Raw genomic sequence first — 27,848 nt, 5'->3', positions numbered from 1 at the left:
ATACTTGTACTTGGGGTCTTCATATGGCCAGCCACAAACATGCGTGGCAATGAATGTTTGTCCAGCTCTCAGGACAGCCCAAACTCTCACTTTCCCTATCACACATTGTTTTGCTGCACATGCCAAAGTCTCTTCCTAGGACAGAGATTCTTCCTAGCATAGAGCTTTAGCAGACAATGTCTTTTGCCAAGGAAGAATGATCATGGCCTCATCTGATCTGTCTGAATTTCAGGCATAGGTCTGAGCTGACCTTGCTTTTGGATAGCACCATTTTTAATGCCTCTTTCATCTTTCTAGTTTGCTCTAAACATTGAGTAACAGTACATTGAGTACATTGAGTACATTGAGTACATTGAGTAACAGTAACAGTTTTGAGCTGAAAATACAGCACAGTCAACTAAACTGTGTCCAAAATTTGTGGTTGGTTAACAAGTAGAAAACAGATACATCATCTTAATCATCAGACTATGCAGTCTGCATTGTCATTGTAATCACAGTTGTATTTTTGTAATGGCCTGCAAAGTAGAAAGCAGATTTCCATCTTAGCAAAGACAAGAACATATCCCACGAGAACAGCAGTTCTGCTCCCTCTGCAAGGATACCTCTCCAAGTGCAGGGTGTTCTCTCTATATCTCAGAATCCATGTGGTGGACAGGGTTGGAGTTCTGCAGATGCCTATGGAGAGAACAGTCAGTTCAGCTGAGCTCAGTTGAGCAAGGCCACAGGCTGCTGCTTTCACTTCCTACCAGCCCCCACTGTAGATAAGGAGATAACTAAATCCTTGGCCTGGCATGGGGCAGAGCCCAGTGTCCAAATTACTCCTTAGGTTATATGACTTGGTCTCCACAGTTCCTGTGAAAAAAATCCCCACTGGTATTTAGTTTCCAACTAAATCTTCTATTAGCTTTTGTGTATCCTTCATCTCTTCTTTCTTTCCTGCACAGTATTTATTTCTCTCCTTGTTTTCCTCTTCCGATTATTTACCTCCTTTATACCCAAACCCCCTCCACATATGAATGTCTATGTGCACAGATGGGATTTCTAGGACAGTCAGTATATAATTTTCCACAAACACTGTTATTTTAAAACAAACTCGATCATCTCAATCAAAGGAGTATAAATGGGAAAAAGATTTTAGTTGGGGTTTTTTCAGTTTTAAAACTAGCTCTCCATTAAAGTTGGTACATCTGATGAGAAGCGGATCCAGTCTCTCCTTTTTCCAATAACTTAATTTTTCTGATATAGCCCTATTAGTAGTGAGGTGTGCACATCATTCTTACATGGACATTTGTCAGCAAGCTTTATGCCCAGATGTCTTGTCAATTAAATTCTTGTCATTAAATAACAAGTTAAATTTAGTTAAAAATATTACACCTGCTCAGAGTCCTCTGTCTATTTTTATTTCTTTGCAATTACTTTTATGGTTTTAAACGATGTCTCTGTCTCCTCACAGTGTGTGAAAGATCTATACAGATGGAAGATGGTGACTATAAAAGGAAAGCTACTGTTAGGGTAGAGGTATTGGAAAAAAAGAGGAAAAATAGCAATTCTTATTGTTCTTTTTAACTATAGCTGGTGAATTTCTACAATACTGTGGTTTATCTTAAAGTTCTGTGCTACTTAAAAACTTCTTTCATAGTGTCATTATTGTTATTTCCAGAAACTTTGGTTATTGCTTCCTCTTCTCATGTGTGAAATACGTAAGCACACTTTCATCAGCTGTATGTATGGCATCCTTGTGCAGGAAGATGCTAATTCTTGAGTGTTTACTACTCCTTTTAATAAGGACTAACTTGTTGATTCCTAACTGTGGACAGCTAGACAAGTTTAGAGTTGTCTTTGATTGCAAACATTTTGATTTTGAGTGACGTGCTGACAGAAACACATTTGCGGTAGCTGATCTGCAAGAAATGTTGGAGAATCGGTGAGACTACTGCTGTGCTTTCAGGAGGAAAGCAAGGCAGCCTTCCGTTATTAATGAATTTTTTTCAAGCTTCCTCTTGTCTTAGAGATGATCTTCTAGAGATGAGCAGTTATTCTGACCATGAAATAAAGGAGAAGATACTTGGAATAAGCACTGTGTTGTAGCATGTTTTAAAAGGGTGGCTCATAAAAATTGTCAGCTTACTTAGCTGTCAGTTCAGCTGACCAGCCTGACAGGAGTGCTGCCCCATGGTCCCTCTGCTTGGAGAGATACATTTCAAGCACATGGTAATATGTAACTCATAGGTGTATAAAGTCATAATAGAGCATTTCATCGCATCTAAATAAGGATAGGTACATGCTGTCTGAACAGTTAACCATTGAAAACATTGAATACAAGACATTTGACACTAATTTTACTGGTCAAATCCTCCCCTGAAAGAAGTCTGTCCTGACAAGCCGCTCACCAGGCGCCTTCTGCAGAAGGAGCCTGGCTTGATGGGTCGTCGCATAAGCTACTTGACATTTGTCCCCAGTCAGACCGGATGCTACATGAAAAATTTACTCAGGCACGGGGCTCCCAGGAATAAACATTTCTCTGGTGTTGCTCACCAGGGACTCGGCAAGGTGAGCGGAACTCCAACTTGTCACGGATGCTCTGTTCTGACAAACATAAGTAGATGCTAATGGCTAAATCGTGACAGAATAAAGTCCCACAACCATATGGCTAATTGCCACAACAATATCTTCAGTGTTATTAATCAAGTTTTCATAGTGTGCCATGATAATTGGAATAATTAGAAACAGCATAGGCATTGCTTGCCTCTGCCGCACATACTGCAGACAGGGACCTGGAACAACCACAATTGCACTTTCTCTGCAGCGTTGTTTAGTGCTTTCCTTTCCAGCAAATACTGTGGTTAATTAATGAATTAGCTGTTTGCCACCAGAGTGTTTTATTGCTAGCAGGGCTTCTTCAGGGGCACATAGGTAACTAAATGAGACCACTAAGCCCTTGTGCATCTCTGAAAAGATGCAGAATTCCCATAAGGTTGCAGCTACACAACACAAAACTCCACCAATCAGAGGTACTTCTGTTTCACAAAAGTTGAAGCTCATATCCCTGCACTTAGAGAAAGGATAAAACAAACTGAGAGTGTGCATTTTTTGCTTAACAGTTTAAATTAAAGCAAGACTCTGGATAACAGTGGTGCAATTAACTTACCAAGCTAAAGAAGTTAACTCTTATTTGCCTTACCCTGCTTAGTAATGAAATGGGGCTCCAGACATATATTCTACCTCTGAACTAAGGTTAGAAGTAAAGTGGAGATTCTAACAGTGTTATTTACGCAAAGCAGCTAAATCATCATCGTGTGCTACCTATCAGAACAGCCTCCCTCAATTCTTTCAGGAGTATGACAGCAGGGAGGAAACACTTGTGTTTCCTTGGTGCATGCATCAACATGTAGTTGACTGGTCACTAAAACTGGCAGATTGATGATGATGACTCTTTTCACTGGATGTATGAAGGCATTTAGCCAGACTAATAGATTGAAATGGACTGCTGCCTGTATGGCCTCTGAACAGCTTCTTAATTTAGTTTTAGAGCATACAATAGACGTAATATTGAATTCAGTGATGATATAAATCTTCTCACCTCATTTTAAAAAGTAAATAAATTTCTTCTTTGGAGCAGAGATCCACAAAGAGATTTTTTGCAATACTGTATACTTACTTATAAAGAGTTTTGCAGAAATAAGGTCCCAGTTCAGGTGGTAGGTATGAATTCTGTCCATTTTGGGTTTATTGCTATTTAATTTTGACTCTCAAGGGGAAAGTATCAAGTAAGGTTTTGCATCTGTTTTGCTATCCTAGTATCTATACACATTTTTCTTACTAGTTTATTGGTAGGGGTTTTATTTATCTGTGGTAATCTAGTTTTACCCATATTCATATTCAGTGTAATTAGGAGGAATTTTCCAAATACTAAAATAGGGCCTCTGCAAAAGATATGTTTAGTTAGATTTTGTTGAAGTTAATAATCTTCATTACTGATGCCTGTTCAATTCTGACTATGACTGCCAAATAAGATTTTTATTTTCTTCATTTCAAAGTATCACAATTTCAATTTCTCTTGTTGTAAACCGAACTGAAAGATTATCACTTTGTAAAGGCCATGTCCTTTTACTTCAGAATTGTTTGACATATATTCATGCATTTTTATGAGATAAAGGAGGCAATCTGATATATAATTTAATTATCTTAAAGTTACCAGTTTACTTTATAATTCATATTCTTGTATATATTGCCGTTCTTAATTTTACCACGTTATGACCCATCCCTGAAGGCAAAGGTAACTGAGTTTCCTGTTAATAAATCTCTTGGGGCAGATGAGAGTGGAACAACACTGAACGACTGGTGATTTTATATATATAGATAATGCAAGTTTATTTTAGAACAAGTTTGTTCCAATGGAAAGAAGGTATGTAGATGCTTTGGTTATTATCTGTAGAAATTATCTTATACTTTTCATCTATATAAAAATCTAAAAATACCACTTAAGAAAATATATGGGGAAAATATGAAGAAAGGATAAGAGTAGATAGTGGAGAGAAAATACATCACCATCTCTGGATCTAGCGTCCTGTTGTTCCAGGTGATGGCTGCAGCCTTGATCCATCAGAGGTGAGGGAAAACCTCGAAGCATAGATTTCAGTGGGTTCAATACGTTCAGATTCAGGTGGGAATGCCCAGCATTCCCTGGGGACAGTTTTACACTGTCTATTCCAACACTGTTGATCATGTGCTGTGGTCTGGTAGAAGGCCCCAGAAATGAGTCTGGGGGCATTTTGGGGTCTTTGATGGGTTGTGACATCCCCTAAGCCATGACAGACATTACACTGCCTCTCATGGCAGTGTAATTGAGGCAGTTCTGCCCCACAGGAAGGGATGAACACCTTCAGGCCCAGGTGTGAACACGAGTGTCCTGATAGCTCCCCTGGGAGTGGAGATCTACAGCTGGCCCAGCTGTGCAGGGAAGGACACTGGCATGATAAAAAGCATTATCCCACCTCAGCAGCACCTGCTCCTCACTGGCCTTTTCCCTTATCTGGCTCAAACCCAGCTTGTTGTTAAACAAAGGTCAGTGTGTTGTGGTCAGCCTCAGATGGTGGGTGCCCACCTTCCCTGCCCCTGGGCTGCTCTTACGCAGATCAGAGGATTCCCAAACCTCTCCTCCTGCCCTTTGGTCCAGGGGTGCAAACCTGGCCTCAGCAAAGCCCCTGTAGCTTTTCCAAATGGGCAACTGCTTGAGCCATTAACCATCAATGTTTCAGTCTCTCACACCACCCCGTGGCACAAACCCTTTGGTTTTTCTCTTCTGCTGCTGCTCACTCCAAATCTTCTCCTTTGGTGGTGATTTTCAAATAGCAGACAGGAGAAAGAAAGTTGCGAAAAAAGAGAGATAGTATGTATAATTGTCAAATACAATGTGATTACCAAAATGAAAATGCAACAGTAAGCATCAGGAGAATAATCATAGGGGAAGATTAGGGTGCTGAAATCATCTGTCTTTAATATTAATGCTATTATGAACACAAAAAAATTAGAGTGAATACTCATACCTTCAACTAGGCTATCTATGAGTTAAAAGGTCTCATGCAAACACCATTCTTCCACCCAGCCCATTCCACTCTGTGGAATAAAAGTGGAATTTCACAATGGAATATTTAGGTTCCATAAATGGTTCCTGGTAGAGTTACATGAGAGCTGGTATTCTATCCATGTCCTATTTACAGTCCATGACTGTCCTTCCTTCTGGTCTAGGATGGAGAACTCAACAACTCCCCATATGATATTTTCTTTCATTAAGATTATTTAGTTGAGTGGTTAATATATCTGAAAAATGTAGCCAGATTATCATAAATCTAAAGCCTTCTGAGGGAGAAGTGGGAAGGTTAATACATGTTCCTTAATTTGTATGATTCCAAATACTCATAAATCCTTGTACTAGCTCCCAGGCTAAATTTGGTTGAATTCACTGATTCCCATTTGATTGAGACAAAATTCTACATCCATAAGAAAAATATTACGAGCTTTTCCCACACCCTTTTTTTTTTGCAGAAAAATGACAACTTCATAAAAATCAAACTAACAGCACATAAAAGGGTCTGTCTCATATGATTCTGCTAATATTTGGTCTCCAAATAAGTTGAGATAAAAACACCAAAAAATAACTAAAATTAATAAACTGATAACACAAGCAGTTATGGGGCATTTAAAAGCTTCATTGGTCCTATGCAGCTTAGTCTTGTCTGACAGCAGGTTCCTATAAAAAGAAAAGAGTACGTTTGACCTACTCCAGACCAATTACTAAAAAGAGGGTATCCAGGAAAACCTAAAAATGTCTTTTTTATTAGCTGAATTTTCTGTTACCCCAAAAAAACATTTGTGATGGAGAAGCAGGATTGGAGAGGAAGAAAAGACTTACACAGATCGGTAAACTGGTTTTACACTCACAACAGACATGTTGTCTCTTTAGTTTGAATACAGAGGGTAGCAGTTCCATTCCTGGACACAGGCAGAAAACTTCTGAAGAATTTAAACGTTAGATCTCCTGAATTTTTTAAATTTTTTTACTTAGCATACCAGAAAAAAATGGCTCATTTAGTTTTACATTTCACTACAGGGTAAAAGAAAGATGGTTCAATTACAGATTTCAATTTTTTATGGACAGAAAAGACATTCTATTCAATTGTAACAGGGACATCTCAAAGATAGATTATAAACTTTATAATATTTTATCAGTGCTTATTTGTTTACTTTGGAACTATTAACAAACTTATCTTTTATTTTAAAATATTTGTATTTTTGATTAAGTCTTGCCCAAGTGAATTCCACAGAAAAATGTACTAACACTGTAGAATATTTGACAATATGGAACAATAAAATATACAATAAAATAAAATATAATGAACTTCTCTTTTAAAGAGAAATTCTACAAAAGGATTGTATCTTTTAAACCCACTGCGAACGTCTTGAATCAATGGATAAAGCTATTAGCAAATTTATTTTATCATCTTAAGAACTGTGCTTTAATTGCAACACTGAGAGTTGTTTTTCTAATATAATTTCTCCACTTTAAAACCAAATTTAATCATTGCTGTTTAAAGATGGAAAACTTGGGGGGGTGGAGTTCCTAATTGCTAATAGCTGATATCAGTAGGAACTTCACTAATTTAGAAGTGCCTCTTTTGTTTCAATAGGTTTATTGCAGCAAACAGTGTTTAAAATCATTCACCTGTAATTATTTTTGTTAAAAAAAAGAAAATGTTTTTGCTACTCTGCAGTGATTTTCAAAACAAAATGCACATGCATCATCAGTATTTAGGACTGCAGGTTTTAATTGCACAGAGGAAAATAACATTAAGAATTCAGTAGGCACACCTTCAGGTTGCTGTATCTTTCTCTTACAATTGCAGATATTGGTCATTATCTTTGGGGTTTACAGAGTGTGAAGATGAAGATAAGTCCCATACTCTGTGCACTTAAGGAGTGTTTATCATTGGCTTCAGAGGGGTTTTTTCCAGTATCATGTAGCACTCCCCTCTCTTCATTCTGGTTTGTCATCATTATTTTATCAGGCTGATCCTTGCTCTCTAAATCTGAACATTGCATGATCTGTTTCAATTTAGGTGTTTTGCAGAAGCACAGCAATGTTCTTCAGTCTTTTTCCTTTGAAAGAAAGCACAGTTCAGCCCAGATAACTGCTAAATAAATCACAGTGTAACAGCCAAATCCTTCATCTTGTAACATCTGTATTTTGGCCAAAGTGAAAAAAAGTGTCTTGGCTTTGATCTGTGATATTTGGTGTCAACTTGACCCACCTTTCTAAAAAATAATAACAAATGCCTAGAATTTCTGTCCTTTAAAAAGTCAGCTACGGCTGAAAGTTTGTTAGCTATTTCATTGTGATCATTCTTCCTGTAGGTAACTTCTGGAGTACAACATTTTTATCCACCCTTCACGCTAACGAATGGTTGGTAAATTGTTACAGTCCAGTAACTGCTGTATTTGCTGCAAACACAGGCTGGCAGTGTCAATGCAGTGCTTGAATAGCTGTTAATTACTAAGCCTTTATAAAGTGTTATTTATCTGAAATACTGAAATTGAAGTATTTTAACTTGTAATGGTTAGGAGGAATGAAAAATAAACTGAACAGTGTCCTTTTCTCCCGCTGCAGAGAATTTCTTAAACTGAATGATACATTCAGCGCAAGTCTGATCACTTGGAGTTACACCCACAGTATAATTTTGCACCTAAAGGTCCCATTTCTCCCATCTACCCTGCTGAAAAATTAGGAAATTTCTTTCTGTTTACTCTTCTAAACAGAGTCAAGTTCCTAGCTCTGTTTTTGAAATTTAGTGTTAAAGAAAAGCCTGACCACTCCTTACGATATTTTTATGTTTCATGTGCCTGGAAATGGTTTCCAGAATTAGCTCTTCATCATTTTTCAGTAGATCAAGTTGAGGCTGGCAGGCCTGGAGTTCCTTGGGTCCTTCTTAACTTTTTTGAGGATAGGAGTGACTTTTGTTTGTTTTTTTTCCCTTAAGTGCATTTCTGCAAGTGAATATATTAGAATTGCTCTGGGTCAAAACTGCACTAAGTGCTTTTGCAGAGAAGGGTAAATCACAGCAAGAAGGAAAGGTAATTATTAGGAATTCATTTTTTGGAAAGAAAAGCCTTAATTAATAAGAAAATGCACAGTTTTCCCAAAACACAAAGAATTTTTCTTAAATGCTAAATTGAGTAATCTTTGCCAGCAATCTGAAAGAAATCAAATGGGTGAGGAAATCATCCGTGTAAGAACTAGATGCTTATGTCACTTTTTAGTAAAAATCTAATTCAAGGTATTTCTTTTAAAGAGATATGTTGGTCTGTGTTTGATAAGGTAATTATTATAAAAAAGTTCAGGATATGTACAGTAATAGGAAATGTCAATAGACGTATCAAAATCTTTTTCCCAAGTGGAAGGAAAGCAACAAAGTAAACTATGTACAATATTCTTCTTCAGCCTAAATTTGAGTAGGTTTATATTAATAAATGAGTGTTTATTAGCATTATTCTTTCATTTTAAATGCTTCTTTTCTGACAGGAAAACTTATGGTAGATCTGAAACACATATAATCTGTAGTTCAAATGTCTATTGTGGTTTTTATTTCAATTGTCATCAAACACTGTAATTTTTATCTTTGCATTAAGACCCTGGTGTCTAAGCTGTGGGACAGAAAGCTTGTGGATAGCATACCTTTTCAAGTTGACAGATTTTTGATACAACTATGTAAAACTTAAAACTCTACAGATGTGACCACAAGCCAAGCAGAATTTGAAAAAAAAAAAAGGGAAACCAAATAACAGACTGTTTATCCACCCAGCAGTAGGGCCATGATTCCTGTACTTGGTGCAATGATCCACCAAATCTTCATGCAGCCAGTACAGGAGAAGCTGGGCGAAGTGAGCAACCTTTATGGGAGTCCGGGACAGGACAATCCCACCCTGATCACAGGCATATTAAAGCAGGTATGGCATTCTCTAGCACAATAGTATTCCACATACAAGTTTGAGATTACTTACACAGATAAGACAGACACACATAAGAAGAATCTTTTTATATACTGACTATTATCTCTAAGGAGAAGTTGAGTGATGTGTCAGATGCTGGCACATACTTTCTCCCTCCTTATCACGCACACTTTTTTACAATCAGCATACACTGCTGGAGACAACGTGGCAGAAATCTATAATATTTAAATGTTTTACAGCCTGAGGAAAATCTGATCATCTTGTCTGCCTTCTCAAATGACAAAGGCCACATAATTTCATCTAATAAATCCAGAATTAACATTTGAATTTATGGTTGAAGTAAACACATCTTCTAGCAAGATGTCTGTTTTCATTCCCTTCACAAGTTAAGTAGATTAAGGCAAAAAATGGAGCATATGCTGTAACAATATCACACTGTACATCATTTATGGGTAGTGTGCATATGAGGGTATGCCGTGTGTAAAATTCTCAGTGTTTAAATTGAACACATTAGAAGTCTCTGGAAATCCCTGAAAGTCTGGTGAGCTTCCCACATAACTTCTTATACCAGTTTTTTGGCTTTGTAGGGATTTCACAGGCTTCTTTCTGTTCTGACAAAATATTGGATTTTAATAAGGTTTTGTTTATCTTAGAAATGCCATTTTGTTAATTGTGACACTTAGCTGTTTTGCCTTTCTTCTCATCTGTGATCATTAAGAGCTCCTCATGCACCATAATCAGTACTGCCCTTCCATTAAAGCCTTTAGAAGAGGAGCTGAAAGAACAAGTGGTGATTATACATCAGTCATGTTTCCTTCTCTGTCTTGTATGATTTCAAGGCTTTATTAATCTCCTTAGGACATTCGGAACAAAATCCTGAACCAAATAAAGCCATGAGGGTTTTAACAAAATTGAGATTTATTAAGGAAGGAGATGGACCACTGGAGAAATGTTAACAGTGTTAACTGGAGAAAAGTGTAACAGGTCTAAGCTGGAATGCTGCTAAGGCTTGTCTTGATTGGTCTCCTTCATGTCACTAAAAGAAAGTGAACTACCATGAGCATGCTCTGATGAGCTTACCTGTCTCCCCTCTGCCTCTTGCAGCTATCAAATCTGTGAGAGTTTCTGGAAGGAAATGTCTTCTTTTGAGGGTGCTTCTGCTGTGAATTTCCTTCTCATCCATGCAAGCGTTGATGAGAGCTGCTGTAGGAGCAGTAGCCCCCATGTTACCCCTGGGTGCCTCTGCAGTCCACTCATGTCCATAGCTTAGAAACACAGCCTGAAATCCTAGTGCAGGCACCAAGTCTCCCCAGTGCTTTCTGGTGGCATTGAACTTTGAAAGTCTTCATCCTCTGCATAATTTTAAGTTCTTTTGAAAGTATTATACAAATGTCGCTCCTCATCCTTTTTCCATATCTTATTTTTGAGCAAGCAGATCACAGCTCAAGTCTGTCTACCCTTTCTCCTAAATTATTGACCATGACTTTACATAGTAAATTGCACTGGCTACAAATGTTTGCTTGAACATAATTCATGACAGAGTTTAAAGAGACAGAGCTTACATATCATTTTCTCAGTTAGTAAACAACTGATGTTAATTTTGGCATTTCTCAGCTTCCTAGTGCTTAGTTTTGATAAGATGGTGTTCTTTTCAATACTTACAGTCCATTTAAATAATTTTCTTATTAAAAAAAAAAAAGGCAGCAAAACTTGCACTGAAAATTAAAACACATCCTGCAAAATCCTACTGACCCTTCTTTCTCTGAAAGACCTTGACTAGTCTGCACTGGAAACCAGAGCAACAGCATCCTCTGCCATCACATCCCCCAAGTGACAGTAGCCACGGTAGGGATGATACACACTTCTGCCATTTCCCATGCAGGGAGAATAGTGTAGCTGGGATGAGGCACGGGATGGCAGATGCATTCTTGGGCTGGTGGCAAGAGTTAGGAAGAAGCAGAACATGCTCTGTGGAAATCTTCACTCTGCTGTGTTTAGGTCAAACAAGGAATTACCAAATTTGGGCTTTTCTCTTTTTTCATATGCACAGTAAAAAGGAAGATACCAGAGACCTTGTTGTTTTGATTCTAGACCTTAGTGAAATACTTGCTGAAAAAACTAAGTTAAGCACGAGCAGGATTTTTTTTAGCCTTATTCTAATGAATAGTATCAATGAATGGAAAAAAAAATCAAGCCTTGAGCAGATGCTTGGAGTGGAAATTGTACTGAAAATTGAGTTTAGCAAATGTATAAGTGACTGAAAACATGCTCCTAACAATAGACTTTTTAGGAACCTTGTTGTCAATTTGTAAGTCCTAGATCAAGTCATTTAGCTTCAGAGTGATGCTTTCCCTTTTCCTGTTGTCACAATTTTTCTTATTCTTTCTGATTTCATTGTGTTGTTTTGGCCTCACAAACATTCCTCAACTGTTTGTTTTGCCTCAATTGTAACCATTTCTTGGGCTTATTTAATCTTTTAAAAAATAATTATCTGCCTCACAAGAAGACTGAGAAGATAAGCAACTAAAAATATGGAACACATAGCATAAGTTTAAATTCTAATGGCTGGGGAATTGTCCTGTAAATGTCTGTCAAAATGGCTGTGGTGTTAGTTAAAACTGGTAAAGCTGGATCGTTGGCTTCTTTAATAGCTTTACTAGCGTAGAGTTTTCTCCTGCTTTCCCTATATTGTAAGGTCATTAATGAATCATTATCTATTGCTAGTAATTACTGATCTCTTGAGAATATTGGTTTAATTATATAGGAATCATAAGTGGAAGATATAGTTACATATTCTACAATGTAGGTAGTAGTACCTTGGTGTATTACGGCTTTAAAGGATACGGGGTTTTTTTTGTAGATTTTAATTGCTAAGTGTGCCTGGTAAAATATGAATTATTGTATTACCACATGTGATAAAAGGTATACTATTGTGAGTTTCACAGTCTGCAGGTGTAACAGATGTAAGGCAAGATTAACAGGACAGAACAATAATTAAAACACAGACAGCCATCTCAACAAAAAAAAAAAAAAAGGAGGGGGGAGAAAAAGAAAAGGTTTATCATGTGCAAGGCAATTATTAGGGGTGTCTTAAATTCTCTGCAAATACTTGTAAAAGCAATAAAAATGTGTTAGTTTCAAAGACAGCTTTTCAGTGTGGACACTTAGTTAAGGAATTAAGATCTTCTTTTATGAATATAAAAGCTGAGTGAAGTCCTGCCATATGGCAGCATGGTTCATAGGCAATAGGGCCCTCAGTTTATAGATGCTGTGAGCTAAACGTTGCTGAGAAAAATAAGAGAGCCGTTAGTATATATGCATTTACAGCAGTATGAATTGCTGACTCCCTTTAAGACAGGAAGGTTCAAATAATTAACAGCAATATTATGGTTGCAAAAGGAAGTCCAGTTGTTCTTCAGCAGCCTACATCTGTGAAACGTGATACCTCTGGGGAATGAGATTTAATTTTCCCAAGAGAAAATATAAAAGCGGGAGAAAAAAAAAGAATGACTTCTGCTTGAGCAGAATAAACCTGCATCTACAAACGATTAACACTGCATAATGAAGTAGTAAAGAAGCAAAAGAGATTTCTAATAAAGGACTAATAACAAATCCCATTACACCATGGTGTATTTTTTTTCTCTTGAAGTGTATTAGACTCTTAGCAGGGCTTTTGAATGAGACTTGGGTGGTTGCAAGCAAAGCCAGCTCAAACGTTTCAAGCTTTGCTGAGATTTCTCGCCTAACAGTTTCTGTTACTTGAAAGTTGTGGTTTTACAGGTGGGAGGAGTTGCTAATGCTGGTAATGGGCTTCACGCAGAGTTTGGGTAAAGTTTGTGTCACCACAGGGTAATAGTTTCCTGTAGGCTGGGCACTGCAGGGAAATGTGACACTATGGAAAAATCCCTTAGGTAGAATAGACATGGTATTAAATGCACTAACTAAGCCTTGCTTTTGTGTAACAGTTCTGATTTCTTTTTCTGAGGTCTCAAAACAAGTCCTCATAGGAAAGGGGCTTGATCACAGAGGGAAATACGGAGTTTTGTTGTAGCTAATATTGGGACTTCTGTAATTACTGTACTAACATAAAAAGTTACAAGACCTTAGAACATAAATGTTTGAGATGAGAGTGAAATGATGCTGTCTTTTGAAATCACGTATTTTGACTTTTAGAAGGGAACATATCTTGCAAGGAAAAGATTCTATGTAGTGATCTCTAAGTCTGTATGTGGATATTTTTGTGGATTGTGCATATGGTTCCAGTGGCATGGGGAACAAAAGTTTAGTGAACAAAACCTTCACTCACAACAGTCCCTTTGAATTTCTTCTATTTATAAGAGACTGTCTTTTTGTACAGATTGTTACTATCTTCAAAGCTTGTGCTAGACTGGTATGCCAGAATTCATTTGTCCAGTATCTTTAAAGTGGAATCAGGAAAAAAAAAATAAAAACAGAATCCCAGATGCCTTAAGCCAACAATGAGTTCTGGAACAAAAGTGGTTAAACATGAATTCTTACGAGTGAAACTAATCTTGAACAAGAAAATTCTAGTTGCCTTTTTAGAAATTTTTGTGAGTTTTAAAGAATGACTTAATTTGCTTAGCAGAAATTTGCAATCAATCTTTTCTTGCCACTGAATAAACAGATTCCACATGCGTAGCTATTTGCATATCCCAGCTAAAAATGTAATTCATTATTTTTAAGTCCATTTCGTAATAACTATTTCAGGATTAATGTTACTAACTATTCTTTAGCTCATTCAAATGTGACCTTAGATAATCCTACCTAAAAAGACACAAAGCTAGTGGGTCTGTTCTGAAATAGGGACGAGAAGTGCCTTTCCTGAGGTCACCAAGTAAGTCAGTGTAAGAGTCAGAACTAGAAATGAGAAATCTAGAGAAACAGTTTTCTTCTACTGCATCTCAAGCTTCCAGCCTCAAGCAAATATTGCATTTAATATGACAAATTTTCACATTTTGCTAGGTATGAAAAGAGCAGAGATATGAACAGGAATTAACAGTATAGTCTACATACAGATTATCACTAAATCTGGTAAAGATTTAAATTAGATTTAATGAAAATAGCATCCATAGCATATTTTACATAAATACTGTCATCCATAACAGGAAGAAAGCCCCTTCACAGTAACTGTGACCTGGTCCATTTTAGTTGCTGTTCGGCATCCACTTCTGAACTGGCTTTTGCTTGACTGGGCTTTTCAGGGCTTCTCATAAACCACTGGCTTCACACTCCTGTTTTTCCTGTTCCAGACTGTTCTTGCATAACATTTTCTCCTGTTCATCTTAGGTCACTATCACATTAAATGCTCAAAACTATGGTGTATGGGATTGATGCATTATGTCCTTTGACAGTCACCCACATAATAATATTAGTCAGTGAAGCTTCTACAGTCTCTAATGTATAATTTCTTTGATGTATATGCAGTAACATTTCCACAAATACAATTAGTTAAGTCATTATCACAGATCTTGATGCTTTGCAAAATTTTCTGGTAAAATGTTTAGGACTGTAGTTTATCCTGGGATATGTGTCCTGACTTTACCATGCTTGGTAAAATGGAGAAAAACAATTCATAACTTTTCCCTTTTTTTTCAGGCGATGGGTAAGGCTCCTGTTTGGACGTGAATTTCCTCTTCAGGATCTTCTGGTTGTCTGGGATGCTCTATTTGCTGACAGTATCACCCTGAATCTAGTTGACTACATTTTTGTAGCCATGTTGTTGTATATCAGAGATGCCTGTAAGTATCAGCTGTCTTACAAATTTTTCTAAAGAATGCAAACCTATTCTCTGAAAGAAAAAGGGACCTTAAAATGCTTAATTTCATTGTGACTTATTTAACATGTTGAAAATCGTTCCAAATACTAGGAGAGGAGCTATTTATTATCAGGCATGGCCTGCTGTATTTATGAAACAAATTGTATCTTGGAGTTAAATGCAGGTTTGTTTTGTGAGTAGTTCTGTGTTTTTACAGGGAGCTGCAGATTTCATGTGCTCTGAGTGATACAGGCAAGTATAGAGCTCCACCTTCCGACCAAGCTCATGAATTGAGTAAAGCCTCCCTGTGACACTTGAAATATTTTTATGCGGTCCCCCTGTAAGAAAGGAGAAAATGAACAAGACAATGACTCACAATTTTTGAAGAGATACCCCGAATAAAACACAAAGATGAGTAGCAATTACTGAATATGTTTATTCAGTGCAAGAGTAGCATTTTAATAAAACTATTTTATTTAAGTTCAGTACACCTGAAATTTGTGCACAGGTGAATTTTTATAATTTAGTGATGACCAATAATGTTAAGTTTGGAAAAACAAGCAATCAAGAAAATTTTGTTAGCTCATATAATTGTAAATGGGAGGAGAAAGATCCATAATGATAATTGAGGCATTTATTTCTGTCCTATCAGATTCTGCAAAAAATTCTGTATGCAACTGATGCCACAAAGTATGCATTTCACAGCAAGATGTATGGCTGTCATTAAGTATATGAATTCTATAGCAAGTTATTCAGAGTTAAGTATATACCATCTGTAAGCTTTAGGTTATAACAAGGTCACATATTTGACACAATTTTGTATTCTAGGACATAGGAAGTTTTCAACATCTGTGGTTCCTATTTTAGGGCCCAGTCTTGAAAATATAATGTGGTACTTTACACGTACATGTTGTTCCACTGCCTGCCTTCATGTGTTTTTTAATTACTTTTTAATAAACATGCAGAATATAGAGCTACCTTTCATTCCTTTCAAAAAATTGGACATTTAATTCTGGTCAGAGGTTTCAAAATTAATGCTGATGTTTCAGGATGATCCGATTTCAGGTCATTATGTTTTGCAGTCTAAATCTTGCTTGTTTATATGCAGTAAACTGAAGTAATTTAAAATTTTTGGTAGAGATATACTCTGAAGAGTCATGTAAGAAAGTTTCTTAGCATCAGTATTTTATTTTGTGTCATTGCTTACCTTTAAAAAAACAGCACATTAGAACTGTGCTTCTAAGAAACCTCTCTCTTCTTGGGGAGGAAAGTTGTTCTGCCTTTTTTTCTTTTGATATTTGCTGCTGAGGTACAGGTATCAGTAAGACTTAATAAAAATGTGAGCTAAAAATATGTTCCAGGCTTTTGTATGAAATGAGTCTCCCTCTTTTCTCTGAACTTCCCAGGCTTAGTAAATAGAGTAGTAAATAGCTTTGCAGTGTAGTACATTTACCCAAATGAGAGGCAAAGTCATCTGATCAGGACAGCAAATACTTCATATTTTGACTGTTTCTCTAATAAGTAACTTCTTGTTCTACAGCTGGACCTAGTTAGTTACTCTAAGCATAATAGAATGGGGAAGCAAAATAAGTCATAAGTACTATAAAGCTGAATCTATTTTTTCAAAGTCAAGCTCAAACCATAATAATTTCCACAGTTCTTGATTACATAAAAAAACCTTTTGTTATGTATCTGTTAAAGAAAGTTTTCTGGTTTTTCTCATGTTTTTTATTGCTGATAATATTTGAGCTTTGAAGAGAGTTACAACTTGTAGTAATTTTAAAAATAATTTCAAATAAACTAAGTATAAAAGCTTCTCTTTACTTGGTGAAAGGAAACATAAGCTCAAAACATCCAGTGGTGATAATCATCTTTAATTTAAATAAACCATCGGGAAATTTTTAGTTCAGAAACTTCGAAACAATAAGAACAATAATAAAGCTCCTATGATATTCTGTTATAAAAATGTCAAATACAAGCAATTATAATAATACAGTACTCAAAGCATTTGAAAGTTTAGAAACTGTGCTGATTCTTTTATAACAACACATTTGGGGATGGGTGAAAGTTGCTGGTTTGAGAATTGATGAATTTTTTTTCTCTGCTATATTACGATGTTCTCAAGGACATGATTTTAAGAAAGTCTTATTTCTGCTGTATTTCTCATTTTTATTTTAGTTTTGAAATCCTCTGTCGTTGAAACAATATATTATGCAAGAAGAAGGGAACACCTAGATTATCAGATTATTGCTTATATATTTTAGAGATTATAGATACATAATCATGTACACAGCCATTCTGTAAACTGCTCTGTTTAGTTTTACATCTGTATCCAAGCAGATCTTTTTCTGTGGAGTGACAATCCTCACATGCCAAGTGTAGGATTGTGTACCAGTGTAGCTGTTTTAATAATTTCCTGTGTTTCTTTGGAAAAATTCTTGCAAAAAAAAAAAATTTTAATCTGTCAAATCAGAAGCATGAATATTTGCTTCTGTTTCACCAGTGTGAATATACATGCAGTAGTTGATGAAATCAGAATGGAGGGAAGGATGTGATGCAAAAATAGATGTATTTTATCTACTTCCTTCCAAGGAGGACAAGAATGAACAAACCTGGAAGACCTGTCTATATTTTGCATAGTAAATTAATGCCATTATTGCACCAGGAGCTAATTTTGACTGATCAGTATTAGTATATTTTTACCTTATTTCCACTTGAGGAGTAGGTATGGCCATTGTTAGAATTTAGTTTTTCACGTCTAAAAGCACTGTGAATATTTTGAAAGAAATATAGGAGCCATAGTTTCTTCTTAGAGGAACTGGTTGGCTATTTTTGTTATAGTGCAAGATGTTCATTTGTCTATGTTTAACTCAATTTAGGGGCTACTAAGGAGAACATGGCCATGTGTAAAGCAGCAGGGGGGAGTAATCCCACCCTTCCAGGGTTATGAACTAATCTGGACATAGGATCAGTGACATCAAATATTAAACTTTTAGGAAATAAAATGTATGAGAAAATTTGGACTTTGTTGAGGATAGTACTGTGAATTTTCAGGTTTTCTACCCCATTACTGATGCTTGTATCAAGGGGTGGTTATTGGACCAACAGAGAAAGGTCAGTCTCTTCTACAGCAGAAGTGAGAAGGCAATTTGATGTTCCTCTGGGCACTGAATTACAATATTAATAAAAGGACAGTAAGATTGTTTTCTTTATGGAGAGGAGTCTCTCTCTTCCTTTCCCTAGAAATGCCAGTAGCATTCTTCTTTGGGGAAGTGAGAACTTGAGGTTCACAGTAGAAATTGGATCCAGATGTGACTCTCACTAAGCCAATGAGAGAAGGAAGAGCACAGCTGAAGAGCCACCAAGTTTTTTACAAGGCAGCTGGACACATCAGCTACAACTGAGACTGGATTTTTGTATTTCACAGAATCTCCTTCCAGAAACTTCATCCTACAGATTATTCTTAGATATCCATTAACACCAATAGGCATATGTAGTTTTGGTTTACTGCTCTTTATCGTTAATTTTTAAAGAAATTGCCCCTCTGTTGTATAATATTTCACATTTTGTCCTGAAGAGACAAGAATCATAGAGTGGTTTGGATTGGAAGGGACCTTCAAGGATTATCTAGACTAATCCTCTGGCATGAGCAGAGACATATTCCACTAGAGCAGATTGCCCATCCAACCTCACCTGGAGCACTTCCAGGGGCATCCGCAACATCTATGGGCAGCCTGTGCCAGTGATTCACCACCCTCACAGTAAAGAATTTCTCCCTTATGTCCAATCTATATCTACCTTCTTTCAGCTTAAATATGTGGGGGAAATCCTGAAGATAAAAAAAAAAAACCCATATATAAAAATTAAAAAAAAAAAATATAAAAGTTAGCAGGTCTTCCCTTTAAAGTGCTGGATTTTTTTTACTTTCTGGATAATAAGGGTTAAGTCTGCACCATTAAAATAAATTAGGTTTTTTTACATGTTTAGTTTTCTCTGTATCTGTGAGACAGCAAAGAACTGATCCAGGAAAAATAAAGAAAATATATTTTTAATCCATTTTGCATTGCAGAATAGAACCCATACTTATTTGTTTAAAAGAGAAACACATTGGTGTTACTGTCTATAACATTTAATATCAGCACTATATTAATATATATAATATTTAATATAAATATTCAGTGCTTTTATTTGCTTTGGTAAAAAGGCATCATGATCACACTGCAGTCCAGTATCTTAAATTTGATTTACGTATGAGAGTTTGATTGGGTATGTTCTGTGTGGTGCTCATATTATACTCTGAAAGAACTCTGACGGAGGCCATTGTATTGTGTTCATTATGCCAGCTTTGTGACTTCAAGAAGAAAAAGCAGGTACCTGAATGTGAACAAGAAAAACAAAGGGTAGGAAAAAGAACAGGCAGAACAGATAAAGAGTGAGTAGGATAAGTGAGTGCTTTACAAATGAAAGCAGATGTATGAAATTACAAGCTGTCGGATCAGCAACGGAAATGAAGATGATAAAGTGGTTCCTTACACAGATTATAATTATTCATTTTGCCCAGTCCTGCATCTTTTCCCCATAATCCTCTTGTTGAGGGAGGTAAGGTGCAGGAGGATATGAGGCTTATTCACATGAAAGAAAAGAAAGTAAACCGTTTAAATTTCTCTGTCCACAAAAATGCCCTTTATTTTGCTTTTTGTTGATTCAAAATATTTTTGTATTTGCAAAATCCCGATTAATTAAAGGTATTTCTTACTACAACTAAAGTTCTCAGAATAATAAAGTTTGTTAGAAATTTATTTACAATTACTATTGTTGGAGGCTGTCTTTATGTTGCAGAGTGGAGGCATCATTAACAGGCATTGCTTTGACAGCTGTGGCAGATGGATTGCCTGGATTTAGATGGTGCAAAAGAAATGAAGTAGTTTACATAGACCTGCTTGAAAAGATGTCTTTAATAATTGCACTCATAATTAGATTGATTTGGGAAGGAAAGAAAAAAAACAGAAGATGACAACAACAAGCAAAAAGCCGTAGAGTATGCTTACATAAATTCAGAGAAAATCAAACAGATTAGAACAAAATTATAAAATTTAGCATAGGATGCTGAAAATTTTCTTGAATAAGTGAAAAAAATCTAAGCAAGTTAATCGTGTACTATATTTTTTAGTATTTATGAAATTAAAATCTAGTCTTTTCCTTTTTTCCTGAATATTTTGTGAAGTTTCTGATTTAAAAGAAAACAAGTTGTTGAATAATTTTACATATGCATAGGTATCTGAGTGTGTTTATGTATGCATACTTATGTATTTAAGAACATAAAATATATTTCAGCAAAAACTCATCAGAGTGGGGCAAACATATCATGAAGCCATAAATGCAAATTATCACATTTAAATGTGGAGGAGAGTCTGAAAAGTCCATGTCCCTTCTGCAGTATAGGACAAGTTCTTCAAGCCTTGCTGATGGTATTGTCACTGACTGGGGAAGGCTTCAGGGGCACAAGCTTTGGAGGTCTGAATTGAGGCATCTGAATCTGGAGCTAACATAAATGTCTATGACATAAAGTCATAGTTTTAGAATTCAATTATACTGGACCAAGTGCAGTCATGAGGCTTGATTATGTATGTCTCCTTTTACTCTGAGCACTGCTTGAGTTCTGAGACCATGTGGGAAAAGACAGTCAAATCTGAACTGTAATGAATTTACTGAGAAGAGGACTGTTTTGGAATATCAAAGTAAGACATTTATATTTTCTCTCTGTCTCTCTCTCTCTCTTATTTTCATTTTAATTCTAGTGATTTCAAGTAATTACCAGACCTGTTTGGGACTTCTTATGCATTATCCACCTATTGGAGATGTTCACTCCCTTATCCTAAGAGCACTTTTTCTACGAGATCCAAAGGTGAGATGCTCGATCTGTTAATACAAAAAGTAAATCACCGTAATAAAATGTTCTAAATGCTCTGAAGTTAATAACAATCTACATTTTGGAAACTAAATGAGAGTTTCAAGTTTCTTCTCACCTGACAAAAGAGCTGAAGGAAAGAGCTGGAAACAGAGTAGAAACAAGTTCCTTTACTCTTCAAAGGACACTTTGCTAAAGTTATCCAGGAGCTCTGGTAACTGCAAATGTACTCTTTAGAATAACTTTGCTTAGTATTCTGCACAGACATCTTTAAGCATAAAGTATACTTTTCATGTACAAACAGTCATGTTACTATTTAAAACCTAGTAAGCTGTATAGAAAGCATCATGCAATTTCATCTGAAAGACCTTTTTTATGGGATTTCTGGGATTAATCACTGTTAATCCTTAAAGCACTACCCCTGCCCAATATATAATGGTTATGTGATGGTTTCTGATTAAAAACAAGAGAGTGATGTTACAGCCTGTAAAAATTCACATGTATAAAATGTGTAAATTCATAAATTTCATGCCACATATTACTAGCATGCAGTTTCTGATGTACTCATCTATAGAAAAAAAGAAACCTCCTCCTGTTTTAAAACAGCATGTGTATACATGTGCGTATGATATACAGGAGACACTCACTATATAGTGGATAAAGTGCTTGAGATGAAGCTGTACACAGTAATCTTTGCATACTCAGATCTCTGGCAGATAGCAGAATTTGTGCTCCTGGTTTTGAACTGTCTTTGTACATGTCCCATTAGTAGGTTGCCAGTGTAAAGTCTGATTTCCCCTCATCTTCTTGATGCACAACGTCTTTGAAAGCAAAGAATTCATCACTTCTGAACTCTGACTGCCTTCTGCAAAATTTCATTCAGTACCAGTGTTTACACTTTTATGGATTAAGAAAAAAATTGTCTCTTTGTTTTTCTATATCAGTTTTTTGCAGAAATCTGCATCCTTATAGTTGCTTTTTTCATTCCTCTCAGGCACAAAGATTTCTTTCATGATGAGAAGTAAAGTGTATCTTCTTTTCAGTGTTTAAGAAAGTTTCTAACGTTAGATCTCAGGAATCTTTCTTAAGATTTTGGCAGCAGTCTGTGAAATCAAACTGCCCAGCATTTATTTATGTACTTCCATAGCAAAACAAGATAGAAATATTTTTTAGAAGAAAGATACAAAGGGAGGAAAATTTTGCTCAGTTATACATCCGAATTCAATATGTAATCTGTCATTTATTGAAGAGATATGTTAAACAATAAACTGATTACTAATTATTCATGTATCTCCGAAACATGCCAGGCAGCATATAAGATACCCTACCAGCTGAAGGGAGCAAAAATTAACCACCAACTTCCCACAAAGAGCCTTAATCACTATTCCATTCCTTATGCTCTTGTGTCCAACAGAATGAAGTTGTCATAAGGCCTTGGTGTCCAATTAATTAACATTCTCTGGTGGGCCTTGAACACCTTTCAGATAAATACTGAATGTAGTTCTACCATGTCTTTCGTGTAGTTCTCCCTTTGCTCAGGTGAATTAGTGCTTGAAACATTTTGATGCAAAGAGTGGTAGTTGTTTTGTCAATTTAAATGTGATAAAATGCAATTGTTTCTCATTAGTGAGCTGTACTTTTCTGCTTGGAAAATACTCTGAAGGTTGAGAAGTTCTGATTTCCCGAGAATGAAGAGCCTAAGGGACTTGAAACCACCTCTAATTTTGTACTGGGTCTTTGTGTTGAGGCTGAATAAACAGATCAGGACTTCTTACAGTAAGGAAGTAAAACTGTTCTAAAGGATCATTCTAAAACTAAAACATCGTTCCTGCTCTGAGAAATAAATTTCTTTTCAAGGCTATAATTTGAGTACCTGCTTCTTACCTTTTCCTAGGTGTGACTTTCCATTTCACTTAGGTGTCTGTAAGCATATATTTGTTCAGTCTCTTTTTTCCATATATCTGAAATAGAAGTCTTGGTGTTCTGTAGGACCTATGCACAAACATTTACAAGTCTGTCAACATTTTTTCATGAAAAGGAATGAAAGGGAAGACTCAACAAGGTATCATGGGTGCTGTAGGAGTCCAAAGTCAATGCACAGATTATATACAAAAATAAGTGGGAAAATTATGATACTTTTTTTTGCTAGTTGCATAGAAATAATTCAGTTTGCCCTTATTCTCTATGCAGATAGAAGGAGATTGGAAGAAATGGCAGAGATTTTAGTCTGTAGTGCCACTTATAAGTGGTGATTAACAAATCCAGTGCTTAATTATTTTGCTTCCTTCTTTGATGTTTTCCTGTGCATTTCTCCATCACAAGCTTCTGGTTTCTAATAGGAAATTACATTTGGTTCAGTGCAATTTTATCTCACTTTATCCAGGGCAGAGTTTTTCTGCGTGGCATTTCTTCCAAGAATTTGCTTGGGTTTTAATACGTGAAATCAGAGAACTCTTCTCTGAGAGACTGTTACATGGTCCAGTAGCTTATTTCATTATTTGTTGAACATACCAAGAATGTTTAGTGTTGTTCCAAATATCTGAGAGAGGTTTGCTTTCTGCTCCTTGGAGCTTTAAATTTCAGCTTGACGAGAAATGAAGTTTAGAAGTCGTGGCCAGTTGGAAATAGGAATCTACCTCTTGCAGGTTTGCTAATATGTATGTTGTCTCCCATATTATTTTTGCAGATAGGAAAATACCAAGTCATCTTACAGAGGGGAGGTTGTGGGGTATTTGGACTAAGAAAGGTTGGAGGTAGGTAGATAAGGCCGAAAGGTTCCTAAGGAACAATCTTGTCATAAATGGTGAAGTTGTTTTCAGATACAGCTTTTCCATCTGTAACTTCCAATTCTAGAGATAACCTGTGTTTGTATATATATAAAAACATCTATTATTTTTTATCTTTTCTTGCTCTGACATAACAGGTATTTCCTTCTCACTTTTTGTCGTATAGTCTACCAGGAGAGTTAAACTTAGGCTTGATGAACCTGCTGCATTTTGTTTGCCTCTTTTCACTGCCATCATCACCAGGAGAGCAACCTAAATATCAGAAGAAAGCTGTACTTAAAAGATGGAGGGCATTTTTTTCTTAAAGATGGACAAGTACAATATCCTGATCTTTTGTGAAATCAAACCTTACCAGAAGCCTTAGCATTATTCAGTATTAACAATAATATGAGAAGTAATTAGTACTTGCCATTAACCTAACGCTTGCAGCAGCTCTCCTGTTCACTTTGCGAACCCCAGTTGGCAGTTGAGAGAACATTTTAGATAGCACATCCCTGATATTTTTCAGTGCCACAGAGGAGAAATACACATCTCTGTAATAGCTGAAAACAAGTTAATGCACCTGTCTCTGAGGGGGGGGCTGAGAGATGTTAATTTTACTGGCATGAGTATGGATCAATGCAGAATAATTGAATTTCAGCCTTTTCTGCATTTGGCTAGCTCCACTTCCTAGGAAAACATGGAATGAAAAGCTCAAATCAGTGTTGTTGGCTTTCCATAGGGTGATAAAGTTAACCTGCTTAGCAGAGTATTTGTTTCACATTTCTAATCTTTGAACAGATAATTGCCTCAATTATTTATATTAAAGTAACTTCTATGCACTTACAGTCCTTCTGAATATAACAGTAGAGCTTCTTATGGAAGAATGGGCTATTAAAATTGTGTATATGTGAAATGAAAAAATAAGGGAAGGTTCTATTATGTATATCCAAAAACATATACTGAAGGTGTGTGTCTGCATATTTAATACACCTCAAGTGGCTCATTTTCTTCAGTTTTTTTCCTTATCAAAACCATTGAGCACTGTTAATTTTCACAGCAAAGGCAGCAAAATTAAGAAGTAGAGATATGGAGATAGGGCATTGGAAAAATATAAAGTGATTAAAAAACATACTTCTAACTAGAGTTGTTCAAATAAAAAAAAAAAATTTAAAAACCCAATTAGAAACAAAAGTCATAGAAAATGTGAACATATTGTGTTCCTTAAATAACCAGATGTTCTTTACTTCCTGAAGGCAGCCAGGGCTAGGAATAAAAGGTTTAAAACTATTGTTTTAAGTTAACTGTGAATTTTGAAAATCTGTTTTCACCCTTTAGCGAATAAAATTCTAATACAGCAACATAAGCAAAGTAATTTTCATCTTTGGGTGTTCTTATTTGTATGTTTTTCTATGTTGAAGTGTTAACCTTATCACAATGACTTATTAGAAAACTAAAACACTACATCGAGTATTACAGTTTTGCTCCGCATACTAAGAACCTGACAACTGTCCTTTGTCTGAAAGCTTCCTGTATTTATTCTTGGTTTTTCTATAAAATAGGTTTGCTTTCACATATTTCAGCATGGTGAGTTGTCCCATTCATTGAGCAAACTAGTTAGGAGCCTAATTCAGTGGAGACTATCATAAGCTATCAATTAAAAAAAAAAAAAAAATGTTGAAAGAATGTGCTTGGTTGACGGAAATTAATTTGTTGCTTTTGCTTTTGCTAATAATATTATAGCTACTGCTGCTGATATTTTCTCAACATCGTATTTTAGCTATTTGCTGACATTGAAGATGGCTATATTATAATATTAAATTCTAGCTAAATCCATGGAGAAGCATACATGACATTTCAAAGAAGTCATATTAGTTCATCATGACTGAAATTACAGGTACTGCCAGAAAACTTAAGCAATAAAATATGGTCATGATCACTCATATAAGGAATAGTTGGAAAAATATGCATTCTAGCTTTTAACACTATTCACTATCTGAGCAATGTGTGACAAGGGGAAAACACATTGCTGAAATTTTGAACCAAACTCTTTGTACATTTATTTTCAGCTGAATTTTCTTCTTAAGTAGCTGCCACCGTCTCATAGTTTTCTCCAAGCTGGTTTCATGTGCCTGAAAGGCTGTTGAGTTTCACTTTCTTCTTCTTCAGATAAATTCTTTTCTATACACTCATTAACTGAGGTGCTGCTGCAGAGCTGCAACTGTCCTTTGAACGCTGCCGTTATGTCAGTATTGTTGTTTTGCCGTTTGTGGCAGGAGAAAAGCAGGTTTGGGGTTGTTTTGTTTGTTTGTTAGCATTGTGTGTGCAATCTGGCATTAATTACCTCTCTTTAATGACCAGATTGCAGCCAATCAGAAGTTGGGATCTGGCGCTGCTCCGGCATTAGCAGCTCATTAATTTGTACCTCCACACAGAGGTACTGCTGGGGTGCGGGTCCACTTCGTTACAGGGGTACCAGCAAGGGGGAGCAAGACTCTGAACAAACATTTTTGCTTTTTAGTTTTTGATCATGAAGAATGTGACTGATATTTCAGGAGCAATAATACATTGGTGGGGGAGCAGGGGTAGGTGCATGAAATGTAAGTTATCAGGAAGCTGGGATAATGGATATCCTAGTGCAGAGAGTTGCCTGACTGAGTAAGGTCACCTGTACTTTAAAGGAGAGTTACCTTTACATGGGATACTATTGATAAAGGAAATGAGGTTTTCCAAAAAAGCTAACTACACATCTATTCATCTGGGAGAAAAGGACTTAGGAGAAACAAAAAAATAAATGCATTTACTTTTAGTGATTCACAGAGAACTTCTATTTGCCTTAATTTCTAAAAGTTTAAGATCTTGCATATTCAGTGCAAGGTAGATAGATTTTTGGGGACACAAATGTGGCACCATTCTCAACTGGACCTCTGCTTTTATAACCACATTCAATTTCTTGTAGTGAACTCAAGCATTTTGATGTTCTAACATCCCCATTTGCAAATACAGTGAGGTTAGATCTAATATAAACAACCTCACTTTAAATAAATTAATGTTTTTTTCTGTAACTGCATGATAAGCTTTTTAATGGTGGCCATGATATTAACTTACTCTTTGTTTACATTCATGTTCTTAAAATGAGAAACTTGTATTTTCCAATGAAATAGTCTAAGCTTTGTTTTAAGAATTATTGATTTAAATATTCAGTTATTGTGTTTCATTAATAGAATAAGGTATGACAGGCGGCTAAGAGTTTAATGATAAATTACTTGGAATAACCATGTTGCCATAGTACCACATAAAAATAGTAAGTGTACCATGAATTAAAAATCTGCTTCATTTTTGTACATTTGTTTCAACACCTTCTTTCCCAGTGCACCTATGCATTTCAGAATACAAAAAGGCTACATGGTCAATACTTGTGATACAATAGCTTTGTTATCTCTCACAAAGTTCATTGCAATCTCTTCACTGGTGCATTAACCATTTAATCAACCCACCATAAAACAGTCGTCCTCAATATATATCCTGTATGTCACAAGCGATATTTTCACCAAAAAAAAAACTTGGAAAGTGATTGATTAGTCATCTAGTCAAGACTTTTCAAATGAGAAACCTTTCAAAGTCCTTCTCATTCTGCAGCACCATATGCAAGTCAGTAGTCATCACTCGAGGGAGAAAGCTGATCTCCTGGATTGCCAATGGCAACGCAGTTCCCAAGTGTTGCTCTCTCCTTAGTGTTGCACACACGGGGCAGTTGTGTGGGTAAGAGCTCACGAATACTGTATCCATCTAAGCTAAACAACCATTACATTTAAATTAATAGGAATATGGTGGGAAATAATATGGAATAAAGCCAAGCTTCCAGAACAGTGACACCTCTCATAGTTAAAGCCAT

The 27,848-nt window shown here is 36.1% G+C and overlaps 1 protein-coding gene across 7 annotated transcripts in view; it reads left to right on the top strand.

Annotated features, from left to right (window-relative positions):
• Window positions 1–27,848, top strand: part of TBC1D5 (TBC1 domain family member 5) — a 288,758-nt gene that overhangs the window by 195,245 nt on the left and 65,665 nt on the right. For all 7 annotated transcript variants that reach the window (XM_015618197.2, XM_015618202.2, XM_015618201.2 and 4 more), the window contains 2 exons: window positions 15,121–15,263; window positions 21,079–21,185. In XM_015618197.2, the coding sequence (XP_015473683.1) occupies window positions 15,121–15,263; window positions 21,079–21,185 (250 nt within the window). The remainder of the gene's footprint in view (window positions 1–15,120; window positions 15,264–21,078; window positions 21,186–27,848) is intronic.

The sequence above is a fragment of the Parus major genome, chromosome 2, assembly GCF_001522545.3.
Source record: "Parus major isolate Abel chromosome 2, Parus_major1.1, whole genome shotgun sequence".
Classification (NCBI taxonomy): Eukaryota; Metazoa; Chordata; class Aves; order Passeriformes; family Paridae; genus Parus; species Parus major.
This window is presented reverse-complemented; position numbering and strand designations above follow the sequence as displayed.